Source organism: Nerophis ophidion, linkage group LG02 (assembly GCF_033978795.1).
Source record: "Nerophis ophidion isolate RoL-2023_Sa linkage group LG02, RoL_Noph_v1.0, whole genome shotgun sequence".
In the NCBI taxonomy this organism is placed as follows: domain Eukaryota; kingdom Metazoa; phylum Chordata; class Actinopteri; order Syngnathiformes; family Syngnathidae; genus Nerophis; species Nerophis ophidion.
In genome coordinates this window covers 77,818,595-77,841,046 of record NC_084612.1, presented here as the reverse complement: position 1 = coordinate 77,841,046, position 22,452 = coordinate 77,818,595, and the positions used below count along the sequence as shown (strand labels likewise).

General features: G+C 41.4%; 1 protein-coding gene across 2 annotated transcripts in view; it reads right to left on the bottom strand.

Moving 5' to 3' along the window:
- Positions 1–22,452, bottom strand: part of chd5 (chromodomain helicase DNA binding protein 5) — an 85,417-nt gene that overhangs the window by 49,557 nt on the left and 13,408 nt on the right. For both annotated transcript variants that reach the window (XR_009805060.1, XM_061892199.1), the window contains exons 3-14: positions 14,417–14,626; positions 13,629–13,747; positions 11,410–11,645; positions 6,845–6,957; positions 6,650–6,776; positions 6,357–6,523; positions 4,441–4,665; positions 4,167–4,376; positions 3,883–4,094; positions 3,677–3,808; positions 660–768; positions 395–586 (exon numbers count right to left, since the gene is read on the bottom strand). Coding sequence is in view for 1 of the 2 variants with exons in the window: in XM_061892199.1 (XP_061748183.1) it covers positions 395–586; positions 660–768; positions 3,677–3,808; positions 3,883–4,094; positions 4,167–4,376; positions 4,441–4,665; positions 6,357–6,523; positions 6,650–6,776; positions 6,845–6,957; positions 11,410–11,645; positions 13,629–13,747; positions 14,417–14,626 (2,052 nt within the window). In the remaining variant the exon portion in view is untranslated. The remainder of the gene's footprint in view (positions 1–394; positions 587–659; positions 769–3,676; positions 3,809–3,882; positions 4,095–4,166; positions 4,377–4,440; positions 4,666–6,356; positions 6,524–6,649; positions 6,777–6,844; positions 6,958–11,409; positions 11,646–13,628; positions 13,748–14,416; positions 14,627–22,452) is intronic.

The window sequence follows — 22,452 nt, the reverse complement described above, 5'->3', positions numbered from 1 at the left end:
GAGAAAATTCATGAAAATCCGGGAATTTGGGGAAAGGGAAAACATGTTTTGCGTTTGATGTAACAGAAGCGTACTGTAGTGTGGGTAGATGGTTGGAAGGTTGGAATCCAGTATAAAAACGGTGCAATGTTTTGAGAAAGTACGTACATTCATTTGAATGGGAATTTCCTGGAAATTAAGGGAAGTGGCTGCAGGGCACCATGTTTGGGACCGACTATAAAACAGAGTTGTCTGTACTTTTTCTCTCTACACCGTGGTCTATAAACGTCTTGCACCCTGTAGCTTCAAACGTGAAAGGTATTACTCTAGAAGATATTCAAAGAAAATGGTGGTATGCGGGGTACCCCTTTGTGGTGGTATGCGGGGTACCTCTTTGTGGTGGTATGCGGGGTACCTCTTTGTAAAGGGAGTAGAGGAAAACGATGGTCTGCACCGTCTTCCCCAGACCCATCTCGTCGGCCAGGATGGTGTCGGTGCCCTGCGCCCAGGAGAACCTCAACCAGTTCAGACCCTCCAGCTGGTACGGGTGCAGCGTTCCCCCGGTGGCGTTGATGTACCACGGCTGGTGCTCAAACTTGATCGTGGGCTAGTGACAAAAGGTATGTCTTAAACGGGTAAAGAAATGAGACGGAACAGATGAGAGTCGGAACTGATGTTACGTCAATGATGGGAGCGTCTGGAGGAATCTCCCTCTTCCCGTGGTCCTCTTTCAGCTTCTTGTCCTTTCTCACCACCAGAGGGCGCTGGTCCTCCCCGAGAATTTGCTCCCTGGGAAAGTTGAAAAGGAAGCAATTGCATGAAACTGTGATGACGTCATCGCTGGGCAAAAAAGTGGTAAATATAACACTAACATAGCTTTAGTGCATATTTTGATATATTTTCTAATGAGGATTAAACTGTTATTCTGTAGGATGAAAACTGTCAACACAAAACTTATAACAAATGATGTAACACACAAACATTTGTATTGGAGCCTAAGAGGACGTTGTGCTCGCAGCCACTAGGAGGCGTATTTTGCTGGTCTTTAAAAGGAAACTAGGATGATTTTAATCTACATTCAAAACACTTTCTCTGGTCTGGATCAGCTTTTTTTTATTGAGGGCCACCTCGCAATTATGGATGCCCTCAGAGAGCCAAATCTAATGATGTGGCAGGCCACCTTAAATGATGTGGTGGGCCGCATAAATTATGTAGAAGACCACATTGAATGATGTGGCAGGTTACGTTAAAAATATTGTGGCAGGCCACTTTCAATGGCGTTGTGGCCTACGTTCAATGACGAGGAGGACAACATTGAATCACGTGATGGGCCACATTAAATGATGTGGCAGACCACGTTAAATCATGTGGAAGGCCGCATTTAAACTTTGTGGCAAACCACTTTCAATGACATGGTAGGTTATGTTAAAAATATTGTGGCAGGCCACTTTAAATAACGTCGCAGACTACATTGAATGATATGGAGGCCCACATTGAATCACATGAAGGGCCACATTAAATAATGTGGAAGACCAATTAAATGATGTGGCGCACCACGTTAAATGAGGTTGCAAACCACCTTGGATAACAAGGTAGGCCATGACAAATAATAAGTCAGGCCACAATGAATGACGCAGTGGACCCTACTGAGTAATGTGGCAGAGTGGAAGATCACATTTATTGATGTGACGGACCACCTTAAATGAGGTTGCAGACTAGATTGAATAACAAGGTAGGCCACATCAAATAATAATGCGGGCCACATTGAATGGTATGGCAGGTTACGTTAAAAATTAACGTGGCAGGCCACTTTAAATGACGTCGCGGACTAAATTGCATGATGTGGAGGTCCACATTGAATCGCATGACGGGCCACATTAAATGATGTGGAAGACCAATTAAATGATATGGCGCACCACGTTAAATGAGGTTGGAAACCACATTGGATAACGAGGTCGGCCACTCCAAATAATAAGCCAGGCCAATTTGAATGATGCGGTGAACCACGCAGAGTAATGTAGCAGAGTGGAAGATCACATTCAATGATGTGGCGGACCACGTTAAAAGCGGTTGCAGACTAGATTGAATAACAAGGTAGGCCACTTCAAATAATAAAGCGGGCGACTTTGAATGACATGGCAGGTTACGTTAAAAATATCGTGGCAGGCCATTTTAAATGACGAAGTGGATCACATTGAATGATGTGGAGGTGCACGTTAAATCACGTAACGGGCCAGTTTAAATGACGTGGAAGACCATTTAAATGATGTGGCGCGCACCCCGTTAAAGGAGGGTTCAGACCACATTGAATAACGAGGTAGGCAACGTCAAACAATGTGGTGGGCCAATTTGAATGACGTGGTGAACCACAATGAGCAATGTGGCAGGCCAGATGAAACGATGTGGCGGGCCAAGAGTTTGACACATTACGCTCCAAAGTCACTTTTGTAACCTCTTTTTTGAGTTTGTCTGCAAGATGTTTGAGCCTTGAGGCGTTCCCAGATGGCCACCTTATAATGGTGGGACAAGCCAACATAAAATGATGTGTTGGGCCACATCAATTATGTGATGAGATACATAAAATGGCGTAGCGGGCAACCTAAAACGATGAGGCGGACCACAAAAATGATGTGTTGGGCCACATAAAATGTTGTATTGATATACATAAAATGACGTGGTGAGCCACATTAAATGATGAGGCGGACCACATGAAATGATGTGTTGGGCTAAATAAAATGACGTGGCAGAGCACATTAAAATGACGTGGCAGGCCACATAAAATGGTGTGTTGGGCCACATACAATAAAGTGGCGGCAGACATTATAATGATGTGGCGGACCACATGAAATGAAGTGTTGGACCATGTAAAATAAAGTGTTGGGCCACATAAAATGTATTGATATACATACAATGATGTGGTGAGCTATATTAAATGATGAGGCGGACCACATAAAATTAAGTGTTGGGCCACATAAAATGTTGTATTGATATACATAAAATGATGTGGTGAGCCACTATAAATTATGAGGTGGACCACGTAAAATGATGTGTTGGGCTACATAGAATTATTTATTGAGATACTGTACATAAAATGACATGGAGGGCCACATAAAATGATGTGTTGGGCCACATAAAATTAAGTAGCAGGGCATATGAAAATGATGAGGCAGACCAAATAAAAGGACTTATTGAGATACATAAAATGTAGTGGCAGGGCACATTAAAATGACATGGCGGGCCACATGAAATGATTAGAGATACTGTACATAAAATGACATGGCGGGCCAAAGAAATGATTAGAGATACTGTACATAAAATTACATGGCGGGCCACATGAAATGACTTATTGAGATACATAAAATGGCACGGGGGGGGGGGGCAACATAAAATGATGTGTTGGGCCACTTTAGAAAGACATGACCGGCCACCTTAAAAGACGTGTTGGGCCACACAAAATTACGTGGCAGAGCACATAAAATGATTGAAAAAGTTGTGGTCGGTCACATAAAGTGATGGGCGGGGCACATTTGAATTATTTGGCGTTCAATATGGGACAGGCCACTTTAAAGTGGAATGACAGGCCACGATAAAACGATTTGGAGGGTCGGCACCTGTGCACTAGCCACAAAGCTGTATCGCAACATTGAATTGTATTGTAAGAAATGCAGATCATGAGATTTAGTCCCAGGTGGCATACCTGTGGTCCCAGTAGGAAGCCTTATGGCTGTGGTATTCTGGCAGGTCAAAGTGGTCCACCTCCCAGGTGCACTGGTCATAAGGCAGGTCCCTCCACTTGATCAGGTAATGCACCTCGCCGTCTTTATCCAGGCTGCAAGCACACAAACACACAGGACATGTTTCCTCGGTGGTGATGCCAGCGTGAATGAAAAGTGGCACGGCCACCTGTGGTTGAGCACGCGGTGGATGACCATCCACTCGGGTTTGATTCCGTATCGGTAGAAGCGCTCCTCCATGGCGGCGTACTGGGGGTCTTTGCTCTTCCTCTTCTCGTTGTTGAGCTCCTCCTCGCCGGAGCCGTAGTCGTACGGCGGGGGCTCGTCCATGTCGTTTTTGCGCTGGTAGTTGCGGTACATGACGGTGTGGTAGAGTTCCAACTGTGCACATCACAGGTTGAAGACCGCATTGCGCAACAAGTGGACCGAGAGGACCGTGGTCCGGCCTGTCACCTGCAGCTCGCTGACCCAGGAGCAGTGCCAGTAGGAGAGTGCGGCCCACTTGACGAAGAACACCCTCTCGGGGTGGCCCTTGAGCGGAGGCCTGCTTAGCGGGTCCGCGCCGGGCTGGCCGTCCGGGCCCAGGGGCGGTTCCGGGGGCAGTGGCGCCTCGCCCCACATCCAGTGAAGAACCTTTTGGACTTTGCCCTTCAGGGGAGGGCACTGAAGCGCAGGGAAGTGAACAAAGTCTGAGGGTGAGAAGACAAGGGGGCACAACGGAGCTCACCATGCAGCGTGGACACAACCACTCCCCGTTGGGTATCTCGGGCAGCGGCGGGTTGAGGCAGTGGATGTGGTAGGAGGACGGGCAGGTGTCGCAGCACAGCAGCTCTCCTCCGTCTTTACACACGCGGCAAAACTCCATGTGGTCGTCTTCTTCCTCCCGCGCCACCGCCTCCTCCTCTTCCTCGTCCTCCTCGTCTTTGGCCTCCCACTGGATCCCCTCCTTCTCCTGCAGCACATGGCCAGGAAGTATTTCTCCCACGTAGGATGCAAAGGGATGGAAAGTTTCCGACGAATTTCCGGAAGCTTTAATTTTTTTAAATAAAAGCTTTTAAATAGACACTGTTTTAGACCAGTTTATCTGCCGCTTCTCTTTTCTCTTTAGCATTTTTGCAGCAAATAAAAGAAAATAAAAAAACACCAGCTGTTGTATAGAGCCAAGGTTCTTAAAGGCCTACTGAAATGAGATGTTCTTATTTAAACGGGGATAGCAGGTCCATTCTATGTGTCATACTTCATCATTTCGCCATATTGCCATATTTTTGCTGAAAGGATTTAGTATAGAACATCGACGATAAAGCTCGCAACTTTTGGTCGCTAATAAAAAAGCCTTGCCTGTATCGGATGTAGCAGACGGTGTCACAGGTTGTGGAACTCCTCACATCTGAACATTGTTTACAATCATGGCCACCAGCAGCGAGAGCGATTCGGACAGAGAAAGCGACGATTTCCCCATTAATTTGAGCGAGGATGAAAGATTTGTGGATAAGGAAAGTGAGAGTGAAGGACCATAAAAAAATTTAAAAAATTAACAAAAGGACGAGGGCAGTGGGAGCGATTCAGATGTTATTAGACACATTTACTAAGATAATTCTGGAAAATCCCTTATGTGCTTATTGTGTTACTAGTGTTTTAGTGAGATTATATGGTCGTACCTGAAAGTCGGAGGGGTGTGGCCACGGGTGTCTTCGATGGAAGCCGCGTTTCTCGACGAGGCAAGGCAGCCAGGCTGAGATTTTTTTTTTTTCCCTACTTCACGGTGTAAGCATCCGACGGTCGGGGGGCGGCCGTTGGGAGGAGGCAAGAGAGTCCACAGCTGCAGGAGGCGAGGCACGACGCAAGCTCTCCGCTCATAACTACGGTAAGAGCCGACTTAATACCACCATTTTCTCACCGAAACCTGCCGGTTGACATGTGGTAGGGAACCATGTTGGCTTGACCGCTCTGTTTCATAGTAAAGCTTCACCATTAGCTTTCGGGAATGTAAACAAGGAAACAAGGAAACACCGGCGATGTTTGTGTGGCTAAAGGCGCTTCCCACCTACATCTTTCTTCGTTGACGTCTCCATTGTTAATTGAACAAATTGCAAAATATTCAGCAACACAGATGTCCAGAATATTGTGTAATCATGCGATTAAAGCAGACGACTTATAGCTGGGATCGGTGCTGGATCAAAATGTCCGCTACAATCCGTGACGTCACTTTCACACGTCATCATACGCGTCATCATTTCGCGACGTTTTCAACAGGATACTTTGCGCGAAATTTAAAATTGCAATTTAGTAAACTATATTGGCATGTGTTGCAGTGCTAATATTTCATCATTGATATATAAACTATCAGACTGCGTGGTCGGTAGTAGTGGCTTTCAGTAGGTCTTTAACCTTCTTGACCTCGGGGCCCAACTCTTCCACTCCAGAGGGGCCCGGGGCCCACTCAAGTATCACATTCATCTTACTCTTCCTAATCAATCATTACATCTAACCTGCTTACAGTTTAACAGGATAAAACTTGTCCTAAAAACCCATTAATCTTAATCTGCTGATTGCGTCCAGCATGAGAGGCTGTGCAGTTTTTCAAAGTAAAAGCATCAGGCATATTTCCAATCAATTTGACATATGGCCTTTCTGTGTACTCACACAGTGTGGGCAGCTCCATTTGCCCTCGGGGGCCTTCTCCAACTCGGGCTCCAGGCACACCAGGTGGTAGGCTCGGGGACAGGTGTCGCACAGGATGATCTCGCCGCCCTGCTGGCACACCTCACAGTAGTCCTGGTGGTCCGTCTCGTAGCCGTCGCCGTCCTCCCCTGCTCAACAGCCACAGTGGGGACAACGATGCGATTAAGAATAAAAAAAGGGAATAAATTCCTGAAAGCCTTATGTAATATAATATTCTATGATGCATGACAGGGTCTGGTCCAGGGTGCACCTACGTTTTCTTTTTTTGCGCCCGCGTCGGCCCTTTTTCTTAGCGGCGGCCCCCAAGGTGTCACAAAGCACGGAGGCACTGAGGATGCTGAGGTCGTCAAAGTCGGACTCCTCCAGGAAGTCCTCCTCGCTCTGAAACAGCACGGCTTTAAAGACACGGCACGGCAGGGTACAGAACACCCACCCCAAGCCGGGCTCACCGAGGACGCCTTCTTCTTCTTCCCGCTTTGGCCCGACTTGGATTTGGTCTTCTTGGGCTTCACTTTCTTCTTCACGTCTTTCACAGTCTTGCTTCTCTTTCGAACTCCAGGACCTGGAGACACAAAGATGGCTTAAATGAGCGTCGATTTATACCTGGTGGACACCACATTAGGCGAGGACGGCAGCCTAAGCAGAGAAGCCCAGACTTCCTTCTCCCCAGCCACTTGGTCCAGCTCCTCCCGGGGGATCCCGAGGTGTTCCCAGGCCAGCTGGGAGACATAATCATCCTTATGTGTCCTGGGTCTTCCCCGTGGCTTCCTACCGGTCGGACGTACCCTGAACACCTCCCCAGGGAGGCGTTCCGGGACATCCTGGCCATATACCTCTTCTGGAGCTCACACATAGTTCCTCACAAATGACAGAACTTCTCACCCATCCCGCAGAGGAAACGGATTTCGGACGCTTGTACCCGTGATCCTGTCCTCATAACTCAAAGATCATGACCATAAGCCTCCTGTCCAAAGGCAAAACCCAGAAACTCAATTTTGGTCAAAACTGAGCTGATAATAATTTTGGAGTTCTTAGGTGATATGCTTTACATTAGTGTATGCGATATTGTAATTTGTTCCGTAAGTAAGCTGTTACGTGCATGGCAGGACCTAGCAACTACCACATAACCGCGTAGATACAACAGAAAAACCTAGTATCTCAAGGGACCAATCGGAGCTTCTTTGTCAGTCGCCTTATTGTCTTTAATGAGACATTTGCACGAATGGGGGCCGACGGTCAAGCTGATTATGTGATATCATGGCACGAGGGGATATCTGGAAGATTGGCCCAGGACTTTGCAAGCACCTTCATTAAATGTATTGTTCTTGATTCTTCCCCTTGCATACTCTTTTGGGCAGATAACTGTGGAGGTCAAAATAAAAACTGGACGCTGTACACGGCTCTTGACCAATGTGCAAACGCAGAATGGGGCCCACCCGAGATTGTAATAAAATATCTGGAGAAAGGGCACACGTTCATGAGAGCAGATTCAATCCATGGCTCAATCGGCAAGAAAATGAAAGCTCAAGAAAACATCTATACGTTTGATGACTTTGTAGATCTTTGTAAGACAGCATCAAGATAGATTGGTTTTCCTTTGTTTTCTCAAAATCAGCTAGGAGTGAGTTACTAGGTTTTGCCTTTGGACGGGAGAGGTGAGGACCGGTAAATTGAGAGCTTTGCCTTCCGGCTCAGCTCCTTCTTCACCACGACGGACTGATACAGGGTCTGCATTACTGAAGATGCCGCACCGATCCGCCTGTCGATCTAACCATTCACTCTTCCCTCACTCGTGAACAAGACTCTGTGGTACTTGAACTCCTCCACTTGGGGCAGAATTGGAGCAAGATCTCCTCCCGAATGAAAGAACTTCTCCCCCTATCTCTAAGGGAGAGCCCCGCCACCCGATGGAGGAAACTTATTTCGAACACTTGTACACGTGATCCTGTCCTCAAAACTCAAAGCTCATGACCATAGGTGAGGACCGGTAAATTGAGATCTTTGCCTTCTGGCTCAGCTCCTTCTTCACCACGACGGACTTATACAGGGTCTGCATTACTGAAGACGCCGCATCGATCGGCCTGTCGATCTCACCATCCACTTTTCCCACACTCATGAAGAAGACTCCGAGGTACTTGAACTCCTTCACTTGGGGCAAAATTAGAGAAAGATCTCCTCCCCTACTCTGAACTCCTCCCGAATGAAAGAGCTTCTCACCCTATCGCTAAGGGAGAGCCTCGCCACCCGACGGAGGAAACTCATTATGGCCGCTTGTATCTGAGATCTTGACCTTTCAGTCATAACCCAAAGCTCATGACCATCGGTAGGGATGAGGAAGCTTGAGAGCTTTGCCTTCCGGCTCAGCTGCTTCTTCACCACGATGGACCGATATAGGGTCCGCATCACTGCAGACGCTACACCGATCCGCCTGTCGATCTCACGATCCACTCTTCCCTCACTCGTGAACAAGACCCTGAGGTACTAGAACTCCTCCCCTTAAATATACTTAACTTCTGCCTTGTTATCAATGAATACTTAGGCATACTAACCTACTGTATTTCAATGTCGGTCATTATGTTGGTACTTGGAGAGCCAAGTTTTTTCTGAGGTGAAACACATTTGAGAACCACTGCTCGAGCTTCTAGATAGACTCTGTTTTAGACCAGTGGACCTGCCGCTTCTCTTTTCTGCCCCTCTCCCCTGCGTATAGACGTTACCAGGTGGCCACGGATAATCTCTGGAGAGGAACCAGTCTGGAGGAAGTTATGAATCGGGGTGGACCACCCCTTTACGACACGGAAGAAGACCTTCTACAACAGTCTACTAGCCTCCCCGTGGACTGGACTCTCACCAAGGTTTCTTCTTTTGCCCATTTTGGGCTTTTGCTGTTTTTCCTAGCCCGGATGTGGGTCCAGACCAGGGGATGTCATTGTGGTTTGTGCAGCCCTTTGAGGCACTTGTGATTGAGGCCAAGTCCCAATACACCCCCCTCGCCCTACTTTTTTAGCCCGATCCCTTCATTGTGCGTCTTTCCGTCCCAATGACTCTTTGCATACAGTGGTAGTGGGCACACCAAGGGATAAGGGTAGGAATCTATCCCTTCAGAGTGAGCGATATATTAAGGTCCGGAAAAAATTCCCCAATTTCTTTACAAGTTATATAATATATGGCACGTTAGCCTGTTAGCCGTGCTAGCTTGCGTTAGGCTAAAATACTGACGAAAAACTTGGGAAAGTGAAATAACCTTCAAAACCTCCAAAAAATTCACAAGAGACAACCGTGGTCGATGGTGGCTTCTTCCCCATGTCGTTATTTGTTTATCCGTCAACGGAAGCATGATGATTGATTTAAAAACATGATCTCATATGTTGGGACTGGGGTTGTTCGATTCACCGCTACACTGCAGAAAGTCAGTCTTCACAAACAAGAAAAAAAATACAAAAATGAGGGGTATTTTATTTGAACTAAGCAAAATGATCTGCCAGTAGAACAAGAAAATTTGGATGTCAAGACTTTCCAAAACAAGTCAAATTAACTAACCTTAATGAACCAAAAAACACCTTAAAATAATTATATTCTCACTATAAATGTACTGCGATATGAGTACGTATTTTCTATTGTTTCATTGAAAATAAAACAGCAAAGTCCATTTGGCTGTCATCTGTTTTAATTATGAGACACAATTGTGTCAAAGTCTTCAGTAATGCGGACGCTTTATCGATCCGTTGTGGTGAAGAAGGAGCTGAGCCGGAAGGCAAAGCTCTCAATTTACCGGTCAATCTAAGTTCCCATCCTCACCTATGGTCATGAGCTTTGGGTCATGACCGAAAGGATAAGATCACGGTTACAAGCGGCCGAAATGAGTTTCCTCCGCCGTGTGGCGGGTCTCTCCCTTAGAGATAGGGTGAGAAACTCTGCCATCCGGGAGGAACGCAAAGTAAAGCCGCTGCTCCTCCACATGGAGAGGAGCCAGATGAGGTGGTTCGGGCATCTGGTCAGGATGCCACCCGAACGCCTCCCTAGGGAGGTGTTTAGGGCACGTCCAGCCGGTAGGAGGCCACGGGGAAGACCCAGGACACGTTGGGAAGACTATGTCTACCGGCTGGCCTGGGAACGCCTCGGGATCCCCCGGGAAGAGCTGGACGAAGTGGCTGGGGAAAGGGAAGTCTGGGTTTCCCTGCTTAGGCTGTTGCCCCCGCGACCCGACCTCGGATAAGCGGAAGAAGATGGATGGATGGATGGAATTGTGTCAAAGTCATGATTTTTTTTTTTTACATGCTTGAAATAAGAAATGATTACTTTGACAAAGTAGTTTTCTACTTGTGAGTGTTGATGCCACAGCTTTGCAACACTTGATGTTCTACTTTCAAGCATGTTTTACTCAATATAGCTCATCACATCTCAGCCACAAGCTGTAATATCTTACTGACATCATTTAGGACCAAAACACTTAAAAGAAGTAAAATACTCGAACATAAAATCTGCTTAGTGAAGTGAAGTGAATTATATTTATGTAGCGCTTTTCTCTAGTGACTCAAAGCGCTTTACATAGTGAAACCCATATCTAAGTTACATTTAAACCAGTGTGGGTGGCACTGGGAGCAGGTGGGTAAAGTGTCTTGCCCAAGGACACAACGACAGTGACTAGGATGGCGGAAGCGGGAATCGAACCTGCAACCCTCAAGTTGCTGGCACGGCCGCTCTACCAACCGAGCTATGCCGCCCCATGAAGAAGTGAGAAGAATGATCTTATCAGACAGAAAATAGGCAAATATCACCCTTATTTCAGATATTTCATCTTATTTAGATTTCACTTTTTGCAGCGTACTAATGAAGTACGGCAAGTACTAATTGATTCAAAAAGTTACTACCACCTTTGACAAATACCAGTACTTTTTCCCCCCATCCACACGTGCTGCCATGTTATTACGCGGGAAGATTGCAGGGCTGCAAAACTGCACCGCGTCACATGGAGAGTTGGTTCTGATACTGTTGTGACTGCAAGGGACCTCACCTTTCCCCTCTTTGGTTTTGGCTTTTTTGACGGGCCCCGGCTGAGCGGCGAGCTGGCCGACGGGGTTCGGCGGAGCCACAGTAACAGTTTCCACGGCGGCGGCGACGGCGGCGGCGACGGCGGTAGCAGAGGCGCCCTTGAAAGGGTTGTTGGCGCTGAACTCCCGCCACTTGGCCCCCAGCACTGTCATCATCTTGGACATGGGGATCTTGGGGTTCTTCTTGGCTATGAGAGGCCTGAGCAGAGGCAGGAGGAGAGGAGAGGAGAGGTCAGCATACCCAGCAGGCACAAGACAACGTTGATTATACATACATGTCCTTTAAAACTGACATTAAAACAACGTTGGAAAATAGTTGTATTTGTAAATTGAGACAACGTTCGTGTCTAACGTTGGATCCACGTTGTTGGTTGGGAAAAGACCAAATTTCAATGGTCAAATCCACGTCACAACATGACATTGAATCAACGTCAAAAAGAACGTTGTTTCAACGTTGTATTTGTGTTGTAGAATATTGGTTGGGAAATGACCGAGTTTCAATGTTAAATCAACATCACAAGCTGACATTGGATAAAAGGTTGGCGTTTACGTAACGTCAGGAACTATTTCAACAAGTTCTCAACGTTGTTTCAATGTCTTGTGCCTGCTGGGTGTGGATATGACAAATAACTTCCATAAGCGAACAAGGAGGTGTTCAAACTTACTGAGTTTTTACTGCTTTTTTACTGTAAAATTGTGGCAACTAATCTCCCTTTTTTTTTGTTGTAATTTAGTTCTTATTGACATCAGGCATTTTCATCCATTACATCATATTTGCATACATCTACTGTCTGCCATCAATGTTAAAATTTATGTTTTGTTACATATCCAAATTATGCCCAAAAATAACTACAACAACAACAAAATTCAAAATGTAAAAAAATAAATAAAATAAAAAAATAAAAAATGATGAAATAAAAAAATAAAAATTATTATTAATAATAACAATAATAACAATAATAAAAAAATAAAAATGTCATGTAAAATCTCAGTTTTTTGTCTTAACAGTGCATTACTATAAATAAAATAAAGGTCCCTTTTTTTTTTTTTACAGTAAAATTCTGGCAACAGAGCAGCTAAATTTGAGTAAAATCTACTGCCTTTTTTTTTTACTGTATGGTCTTTGATGAATTGGTCATAATGAACATATGTACACATTCCTTGCAAGATATGGTGAATTTTATAGTGTGCTGAAGCCCTTAAAAAGGTTTCAGCTGGGGAACATAAACATTAGTAAACAGTAATAGGAAGAAATCAAATATCTCAATATTACCGTATTTTTCATACAAAAGGCGCATTAAAAAGGTCACATTATCATTTATTTTCTACATTTAAGACTCTTCTTGTGGTCTACAAAACATGTGTTGGTGGTTCTTTAGTGAAAATGTCGCACAGATGATGTTCTACAGACCGCTTTCTCACAGTCTCTTCAGGATGCGTCGTTTTGTAGGCGGTCTTATTTATGGCACCGGTAGTTTTTAGCATTTCCATAGCAAATCTACTGTCGGATATCAGTGAGAAATGTACACTACTTTGTATTAGAAATAGCAACAGTGGAGGATGAATGCCCCACAACAAGAGGATAGAGAAAAAGAAGGAGCTTATTGACTGCAATGACGGCCACAAATAAATTCCGAGACTTATGCAGATACTAAATCCACATCAGCAGGTTTTGCATAATATTGCGAAACAAAACGCCAGATAATGTCTCCTAATAGGTGCCATTTCGGTGTCCTTAAACACACACCATAATAATAGCGTATGTTGAAGCACAGTACGTCTGACTATGGTAGCCGTAATGCTCCAAAAATCTACAAGCGGTGTGGCTTTTTTGCTTACCAAAGTTCTATTAAAAAATGTTGACATATTTTCGAGCCCTGTGTGTAATGTTCTATATTCTCAATGAAACATCAACGTTTTGGTCTTGGTTAGTAACCTGTACAAAGTTGTTAGCTTCATCTATTGAACAGGGGGCGTCTACCTGCAGTCCACACGTATCTCTTATGTCTGACAGCCATTTACTGGTCACACTTGTCATTACACCAAGTACCAAAGTGCGCCTTAAAATCTGCAAAATCCGGTACGCTAATTTGGTTTGTTACTGATGGCACAAAAATGCTAAAATGTTGCTCTTTGTTGGGATGGTTTAGCATGTGCTGATGAACTGAAGCCAAAGACTTGCCTGAGGAACTGGCTGAAAGCCTTGTAGTTGGTGATGGTCTTGTAGTCGTCCTCGGTGAAGCCGTACTGGACGTCCTCCAGGCCCCACTCCTGCATCAGCTGGCTGGAGGATTTGGGCTCCTGGGGGGCAGATAAGAGCGCTCTCTAGGATAATTCTTGTTCTTTAGCTTGCAAGCCGACATTTGAGCCACAAACGTGCTCGTCGTGAGTTGGCAAGATCGAACCCCACATACATCCCGTCTTACTCGTTAGCATTAGCTTGTAGCCAGGGGTCGACATAGTTGGTTTTCCAACCATGGGAAAGACGAAGTGTGAAGAAGAAGTGGATGATATTCACTGAATTCAAGAAAGAAATCATCAACAAGACGAGCGAGTTTGTCGCAAAACTTGGTGAAGCAGCTGGAGCGTGTCGCTGCGTTTTACTGAAACAGAATGAGGACGTTAGAATGATATTTCATGGACATTTATCCATGAAAACATGGGGGAGCTGCTGATGGTGTGTTTGACGGAGAAAATGCGGTCTACTCTCCAAGGTAGATGTTGTGCATTATTATTACTTCATAAAAGTCCTGCATTGTGTTGTTTTCATATTTGTTTTGCTTCTTAAAAGGCACGTGATTTAGACAGATAGTACTTTACAGATTAAAGTACTATCAGACTTGTTCAAAAGGCGCCAATGAAATGGATTTCAAAGTTGCGATGCAAGTGTTTTGAGTTAAAAGCTTCGTGCTGCTTTGTAACCAAACACAACTTTCACTTTCCACTCAACCTGCAAGGTGCGATGCTCACTTTCATGCTCCCGTCGTCCTCGTCCTCGTCTTCCTCGTCTCTCTTCTTCTTCCTGGGCTTCCTCTCCTTCTTCTCCTTGGGTTTCTTCTTCTTCTTCTTGGTGGGGCTGAACATGCTGCTATCGCTCTCGGAGCCTCTGTCGGCGGCACACTCCTCCTCCGCCTCCGACGTCCGGTCTTGCTCGCTGTCCACGCTGGCTGCGATGGCGCCCTGAGGCAGAGAGACGGGTGAGGACAGGAGACGGGTGATGGTCTACATCTCCACCATGTACTGTGTTGCACTTGAACGCTCCTCAAACATCTGAAGACACCACAATGCTTGTGGATTTCTTTCATTCTTCTTCCCTGTCTAAAGAGCTTCAAATGAGTGGCTGCAGCAATTCAACTCTTAGCTGACAAAGCGGAAGGTTATGGAGGGAAATGTCTGCCAAAACTCCACAAACAGACACAAATGTTTCTATTTGTTCCACATTTCTTCATAAAATGTTTTAATTTATCCATCCATCCATTTTCTACCGCTTGTCCCTTTAAGGGCCGCGGGGGTCGCTGGAGCCTATCTCAGCTGCATTCGGACGGAAGGCGGGGTACACCCTAGACAACTCGCCACCTCATCGCAGGGCCTGTTTTAATTTATTTCAATTTAAAAAAAAACAATTCGCAAATTAAAAAAATTGATTTTTTTTATTTAAAAAAAAACATGTTTTTCGTTTTAAAAAAACGGTTCGAAAGTATAAAAATTAATTTCAATGAAAAAATCAATTTGCTAGTAAAAAACAGTTTTCATCAATTAAAAAAAGATTTGATTGAAAGTAAAAATATATATTTTATTCAATAAAAAAAACATTCGCAAATAAAAAAAACATTTAACTCAATTAAAAAAAGATTTCAAAATAAAAAAAGTTTTCCCCAAAATAATAAACAATTTGCTTCAATTAAAAATGTTTTGCAAGTAAATCAAATGTTTTCTTTAATTTAAAAAAAAACATTTGAAAGTAAAAATAATATTTTTTCTTCAATTAAAAAAAGTTTTGCAAGTAAAACAAATAATTTTCTACAATTAAAAAACTATTTAAAAATAAAAGTTTTTCTTCAAATAAAAAATATTTGCAAGTAAAAAAAACATTTTCTTCGATTAAAAGAACTATTTGAAAGTAAAAATATTGTTTCTTTAATTAAAAAACTATTTGAAAGTAAAAAAAAAAATGTTCTTCAATCAAAAAACTTTGCAAGTAAAAAAAAATATTTCCTTTAAATAAAAACGATTCACAGGTTTAAAAAAACTTTCTGCTTGTAAAAATTTTTTTTTTCCTCCAATAAAAAACAATTTGCAAGTTAAAAAAAACGTTATTTAATTAAAAACGGTCCGCAAGTAAAAACAAAGCAAAGCACTTTTCTCCAATTAAAACAGCTATTTGAAAGTAAAAATCCTTTTTTTCTTCAATTAAATAAAATTTGCAAGTGAATTTTTTTTTTCAATTGATAATGATTTGCAACCAAAAAATAAGATTTTCTTCAAATAAAAAAACTACTTGAAGGTAAAAAAAAATGTTTTCTTTGACTTTAAAAAAATTGCAAGTAAAAAAAATACTTTTCTTCAGCAAAAAAAGATTCTCAAATAAAAATAAAAACATTTCTACATGTAAAAAAATATATTTGCAAGTAAAAAAACAATTTTCTTCAATTAAAAACATTTTTTTTTCAATTAAAAATGATTTGCAAAAAAAAAAAATTCTGTATGCAAACCATTTTCTTCAATTAAAAAACGATTCGTAAGTAAAGAAAAAAAAAAGATTTTCTTCAATTAAGATAACATTAACAGGTAAAAAAACAAAAACATTTTTTTCAAATATAAAAGATTCGCAAGTAAAAAAAAAACAATTTCCTGCATGTAAAAAAACGATACTGAGGTAAAAGAAAAATTATTAAATTAAAAAACTGTTCACAGGTAAAAAAATAAATAAATAATTCTACAAGTAAAAAAAACGATTCCCAAGTATTGGCAACAATTTTCTGCAAGTTAAAACTTTTGGCAGTAATATTAATTTTTGCGCGATCCACACACTTGCACTCTGAGCACCCGTAACCCACACTCTACACCGACAGGTGGTGCTGCTGAGTCGATCTCAGGCTGTTTGATTTACTGGGGTTTGCGCATGGTGCCGTTCGCCAAAAATAACAAAGAAGAAGAAGCAGGGTGGGGAGTAAAATGGCGGACAAGAGAGAGGGTAAACAAGCTCAAAGTTTCCCTCTCTTCTGTCCGCCATTTTATTCCCCACTCTGCTTCTTCTTTTTTGTCATTTTTAGGCGGAAGGCACCATGCGCAAAAGTTTTAACTTGAAGAAAAAACCTTTTTTTCACTTGCGAATTGTTTTTTTTTTATTGCAATTAACAAATGTTCTCCCCGTTATGGGTTCCCTCCGGGTGCTCCGTCTTCCTCCAAAGACATGCAACTGGGGATAGGCCCCTCCCACCTCCAAAGACATGCACCTGGGGATAGGCCCCTCCCACCTCCAAAGACATGCACCTGGGGATAGGTTGATTGGCATCACTAAATAGTCCCTAGTGTGTGAATGTTGTCTGTCTATCTGTGTTGGCCCTGTGATGAGATGGCGACTTGTCCAGGGTGTACACTGCCTTCCGCCTGATTGTAGCTGAGATAGGCACCAGCGCCCCACGTGACCCCGAAGGGAATACGCGGTAGAAATGGATGGATGGACGTAACCCCCGTGACCCCACATGGGACAAACAGTAGTAAAATGAATGGATGGATGGAATTTTTTACATGCAAATAATTTTTTGAGGAGGCAACTTGTCCAGGGTGTACGCTGCCTTCTGCCTGAATGCAGCTGAGATAGGCTACCCCACCCCTCGCGACCCCAAAAGGGACAAGCGGTAAAAAAATGGATGGATGGAAGGAAAATTATTACTAACATTTTTTTTTTTGCATTTTTTTTTATTCTTGCAGAAAATAGTTTATATACTTTCTAATCTTTTTTTTACTTGCAAAATGTGTTCGTTTTTTTTTACTGATGAATTATTTTTTTAACTGGGGAAAATTATTTTATTTGACTTGAAACCTGATTGTTTTACTTTGTAAAAAATTACTTTTATACTTAATTATATTTTTACTTGCAATATTTTTTTGTTTTTTTTACTTGCAAATACTTTTTTTTCAAATTGAAATAAATCTTTTTATTTTTTCTTGCGAATCGTCGGCCATGAGTAAGAATCTTTGTGTGTGTCTGTGGCGCTTTGCCAGTAATTTCCCTCCATAAACGGTGGTCTACTGTAGAGGACGCCGTCAAATGCCAACACCTAATTGTGTATTAGTGTTGTGTGCACGTCTTCCTCCTTACTCTGTCATTAACTTTTTGTAAGTGTATGACTTTGTGTTTATCAAATCTTGCAGCATGTGTGTGTGTGTGTGTGTGTGTGTGTGTGTGTGTGTGTTGCCTGTTGCTTTCAACACAGACACACACACGCAGACACACACACACAGACTTGCGGGTGTTTTCAGTCTGTGGCGCAGTGGAAAGGCTTACATTGCCGCAGCGCCCGCCAACCCTATACAGCAGCCTGGCAGTGTTGCCATGGCGACCACATTTGAGCAGTCTCTCTCTCTCTCTTCCTACTTTTGCTGTCATTCTCAGTGCACACCAACACTCCTCATTTCTGCTCACTTCCCCTCTTTCAAATAACACACACATACACATTTAATTTTCTCCTCCCCCCTCCACACACACAAGAACACACACACACACACACAGACACACACACACACACACACACACACACACACACACACACACACACACACACACGCACACTCACACACACACACACACTCACTCACTCACGCACACACACACAGCGTTATCCAATCACACACCTCTGCATAAGGAGCTGGTTATGCAGAGGCCCAGCACCCGCCGTCTAGACAACCCTCATCTATGCCTGGGGAGGAGGAGGAAGGTGGGGAGCGTACATAAACGGCAGGCAAGGAGCCAGAGATGGAGGAGAGCCACACACACACACACACACACACACACACACACACACACACACACACACACACACATGGCGGGGGCCAAAGAGGACAAAGAGGACGGGCGGCCCCTCAGAGGGAGGAGCATCAGAAAACTGCTCCTAACCTGGTCAGATGAGATGCATGATGGATGTGCCTCAAGGACACCAATCAGTGTGTGAGAGAATATTCTGCTGGACTTGCATCCAAACAACACCCTGCAGATGCTCATATGAGACCTGGCCAATCCTTGTCGTCTCTTTATTGATTTATTGTTATTGTATTGTTTTATGCTTGCTAAGTGTTTTTTTTACTCACAGAAAATGGTTTATTTTACAAAAGCAGTGAAGTTGTGTAAATGCAAAATAAAAAGAGAATACAACAAATCCTTTTCAACTTATATTCAATTGAATAGACTGCAAAGACAAGATATTTCATCTTCACACTGACACACTTCTTTTTTTGTTGTTGCAAATAATCAATAAATTACAATTTAATGGCAGCAAAACATTGCAAACAAGGAATTTTTACCAGTGTGTTACATGGCCTTTCCTTTGAACAACACTCAGTGCAGGTTTGGGAACTGAGGAGACACATTTTTGAAGTGGAATTATTTCCCATTCTTGCTTGATGTACAGCTTAAGATGTTCAACAGTTTCCTGCCTCATATTTAGCCTTCACACATTTTCAATGGGAGACAAGTCTGGACTACAGCCAGGCCAGTATAGTACCCGCACTCTTTTACTATGAAGCCACGCTGTTGTAACACCTGGCTTTCGCATTGTCTTGCTGAAATAAGCAGGGGCGTCCATGATAACGTTGCTTTGATGGCAACATATATTGCTCCAAAACCTGTATGGACCTTTCAGCATTAATGGTGCCTTCACAGATGTGTAAGTTACCCATGACTTGGGCACTAATACACCCACATACCGTTTTTTACATTTTACACTTTGCACCTAGAACAATCCAGATGGTTATTTTCCTCTTTGGTCTGGATGACAGGACGTCCACAGTTTCCAAAAGCAATTTGAAGTGTGGACTCGTCAGACAACAGGACAGTTTTCCACTTTGCATCAGTCCATTAGGCCCAGCGAAGCATTGCTGGGTGTTGTTGATAAATGGCTTTGGCTTTGCATAATAGAGTTTTAACTTGCACTTACAGATGTAGCGACCAACTGTAGTTACTGACAGTGGTTTTCTGAAGTGTTCCTGAGCCCATGTGGTGATATCCTTTACACACAGATGTGGTTTTTGATGCAGTACCGCCTGAGGGATGGAAGGTACGTAATATCATGGCTTACGTGCAGTGAATTCTCCAGATTCTCTGAACCTTTTGATGATTTTATGGACTGCAGCTGGTGAAATCCCTTAATTCCTTGCAATAGCTGCTTGAGAAATGTTGTTCTTAAACAATTTGCTCAGGCATTTGTTGACAAAGTGGTGACCCTCGCCCCGTCCTTGTTTGTGAATGAGTGAGCATGTCATGGAAGCTGCTTTTATAGCCAATCATGGCACCCACCTGTTCCCAATTAGCCTGTTCACCTGTGGGATGATCCAAATAAGTCTTTGATGAGCATTCAACTTTCTCACTATTTTTTGCTACTTGTGCCAGCTTTTTTGAAACATGTTGCAAGCATCAAATTCCAAAAGAGCTAATATTTGCAAAAAATAAAGTTTTCCATTTCAAACGTTAAGTATCTTGTCTTTGCAGTCTAGTCAATTGAATATAAGTTGAAAAGGATTTGTTGTATTCTCTTTTTATTTAGCATTTACACAAAGTACTTCACTGCTTTTGGCTTTTGTACTTGCAAATTGTTTACGTGCAGAATTTTTTTTTCCTTGCAAACCAATCTATTAACTAAAGAAAATTGTTATTTTTACTTGCAAATACGTTTTAAATTATTATTTTTTTTATTCTTGTAAATTGTTTCTTTACTCACAGAAAATGGTTTCTTTTGCCTGTGAATTTTTCTTTCACTTGCAAAAAAAAACCCAACAACTTGCAAATTAGTTTTTTTACTGAAGAAAATTGTTATTTTTACTTACAAATCGTTTTCTTAATTACAGATATAATTGTTATTTTACTTGCGGGGAAAAAAATACCGAGCAAATCAGTTTTTTAGCTGAAGAACATTGTTATTTTTACTTACAAATCGTTTTTTAATTGAAGAAAATAGTTTTTTTTACTTGCAGATGTTTTTCATTGAATTTTTTTTTTACTTGCAAATCATTTTTCAATTAAAAACATTTTTTTTTTTACTTGTAAATCGTTTTTTAATTAAAGAAAATTCCTTTTGTTATTCTTGCAAATTGTTTTTTTTACTCACAGAAAATTATTTCTTATACTTGCAAATTGTTCTTTTACTTTTACTAAAACTCTTGCAAATCATTTTTTTTAACTAAAAACCTTTTTTATTTTTTTACTGTCGTATTGTTTTTTAACTGAACCAAATTTTTTTTTTATACTTGTAAATCTTTTTTTTTTGTCACAGGAAATTGTTCCTTTTACTTGTGAAAAAAAAACATTCTTTAATAAAGGAACATTGTTTTTTACTTACAGAAAAAAAATTACTTGCAAATTGTTCTTTTTTTGCAGAAAGAAATTATATGCAAGTAAGTTTTTTAATTGAAGAAAATGTTTATTTTTACTTGCGAATCAGTTTTTTAATCAAAGAAATATGTAATTTTTTTTTTTACTTGCGAATCGTTTTTTTTAACTGAAGAAAATTGTTTTTAAACTTGCAAATAGTTTTTTTAACTAAAGAAATTTGTTCTTCACCCGTGAATTGTTTTTTTACTTGTGAAAACGTATTTTTATACAGAGTAGTTTTTTTACCGGCAGAAATTTTTGTTTTTTTACTCGTGAATAATTTTTTTACTTGCAGAAATTATTTTTTAACTTGCAAATAATTTTCTCAACTGATGAAAATGTTTTTTTTAAACTTGTGAATAATTTTTTTAATTTAAGAAATTTTTTTTTTTTTTTACTTACAAATCGTTTGTTTAAGGGACAAGCGGTAGAAAATGAATGGATGGATGGATGGAAAATTGTTCTTCTCTTGTGAATCGTTTTTTACTTGCAAAAATTTATTTTTATTCTCGCGAGTTGTTTTTCTACTGGCAGAAATTTTTGTTTTTTACTTCTGAATACTTTTTTTACTTGCAGAAAATATTTTTTTACCTGCAAATAATTTTTTCAACTGATCAAAAAGTTATTCTTAAACTTGCGAATGGTTTTTCTAATTTAAGATTTTTTTTTTACTTGCAAATGTTTTTTTAATTGAAGAAATTTGTTTTTAAACTTTCAAATCATTTTTTTAGTTAAAGAAAATTGTTCTTCTCACGTAAATAGTTTTTTACTTGCAAAAACGTATTTTTGTCCTTGCGAGTAGTTTGTTTGCCAGCAGAAATTTTTGTTTTTCACTTTTGAATAATTTTTTTACTTGTAAAAAAATATTTTTAACCTGCAAATAATTTTTTTAACTGATCAAAATGTTGTTTTTTTTCAACTAGCGAATCAATCTTTTAATTCAAGAATTTTTATATTTTTTTTAACTTGCAAATCGTTTTTTTAACTAAGGAAAATTGTTCTTCACTTGTGAATCGTTTTTTACATGCAAAAACCTATTTTTACGCTTGCAAGTTGTTTTTTTACAGGCAGAAATTATTGTTTTTTACGTGTGAATAATTTTTTTACTTGCAAAAAATTTTTTTTTACCTGCAAATCATTTTTTCAACTGATCAAAAAGTTTTTTTTTTAAACTTGCGAATGGTTTTTTTATTTGAAGAATTTTTGTTTTTTTTTACTTGCAGAGGAACCTAAGAGAGAATATTCTGCTTGACTACTCCCTGTCTTCCATCCAAACAACTGATCTGAGACCTGCTCCATAATGTACTTCTTTGTTTGATGAAGAAGTGAGGCTGCTGTGCGGAAATGAAGGAGAGAAGGAGAGAAGGAGAGAAGGAAGGAAGGTTACGTGCAAGACTTGAGGGAACGAGGAAAGGACGTA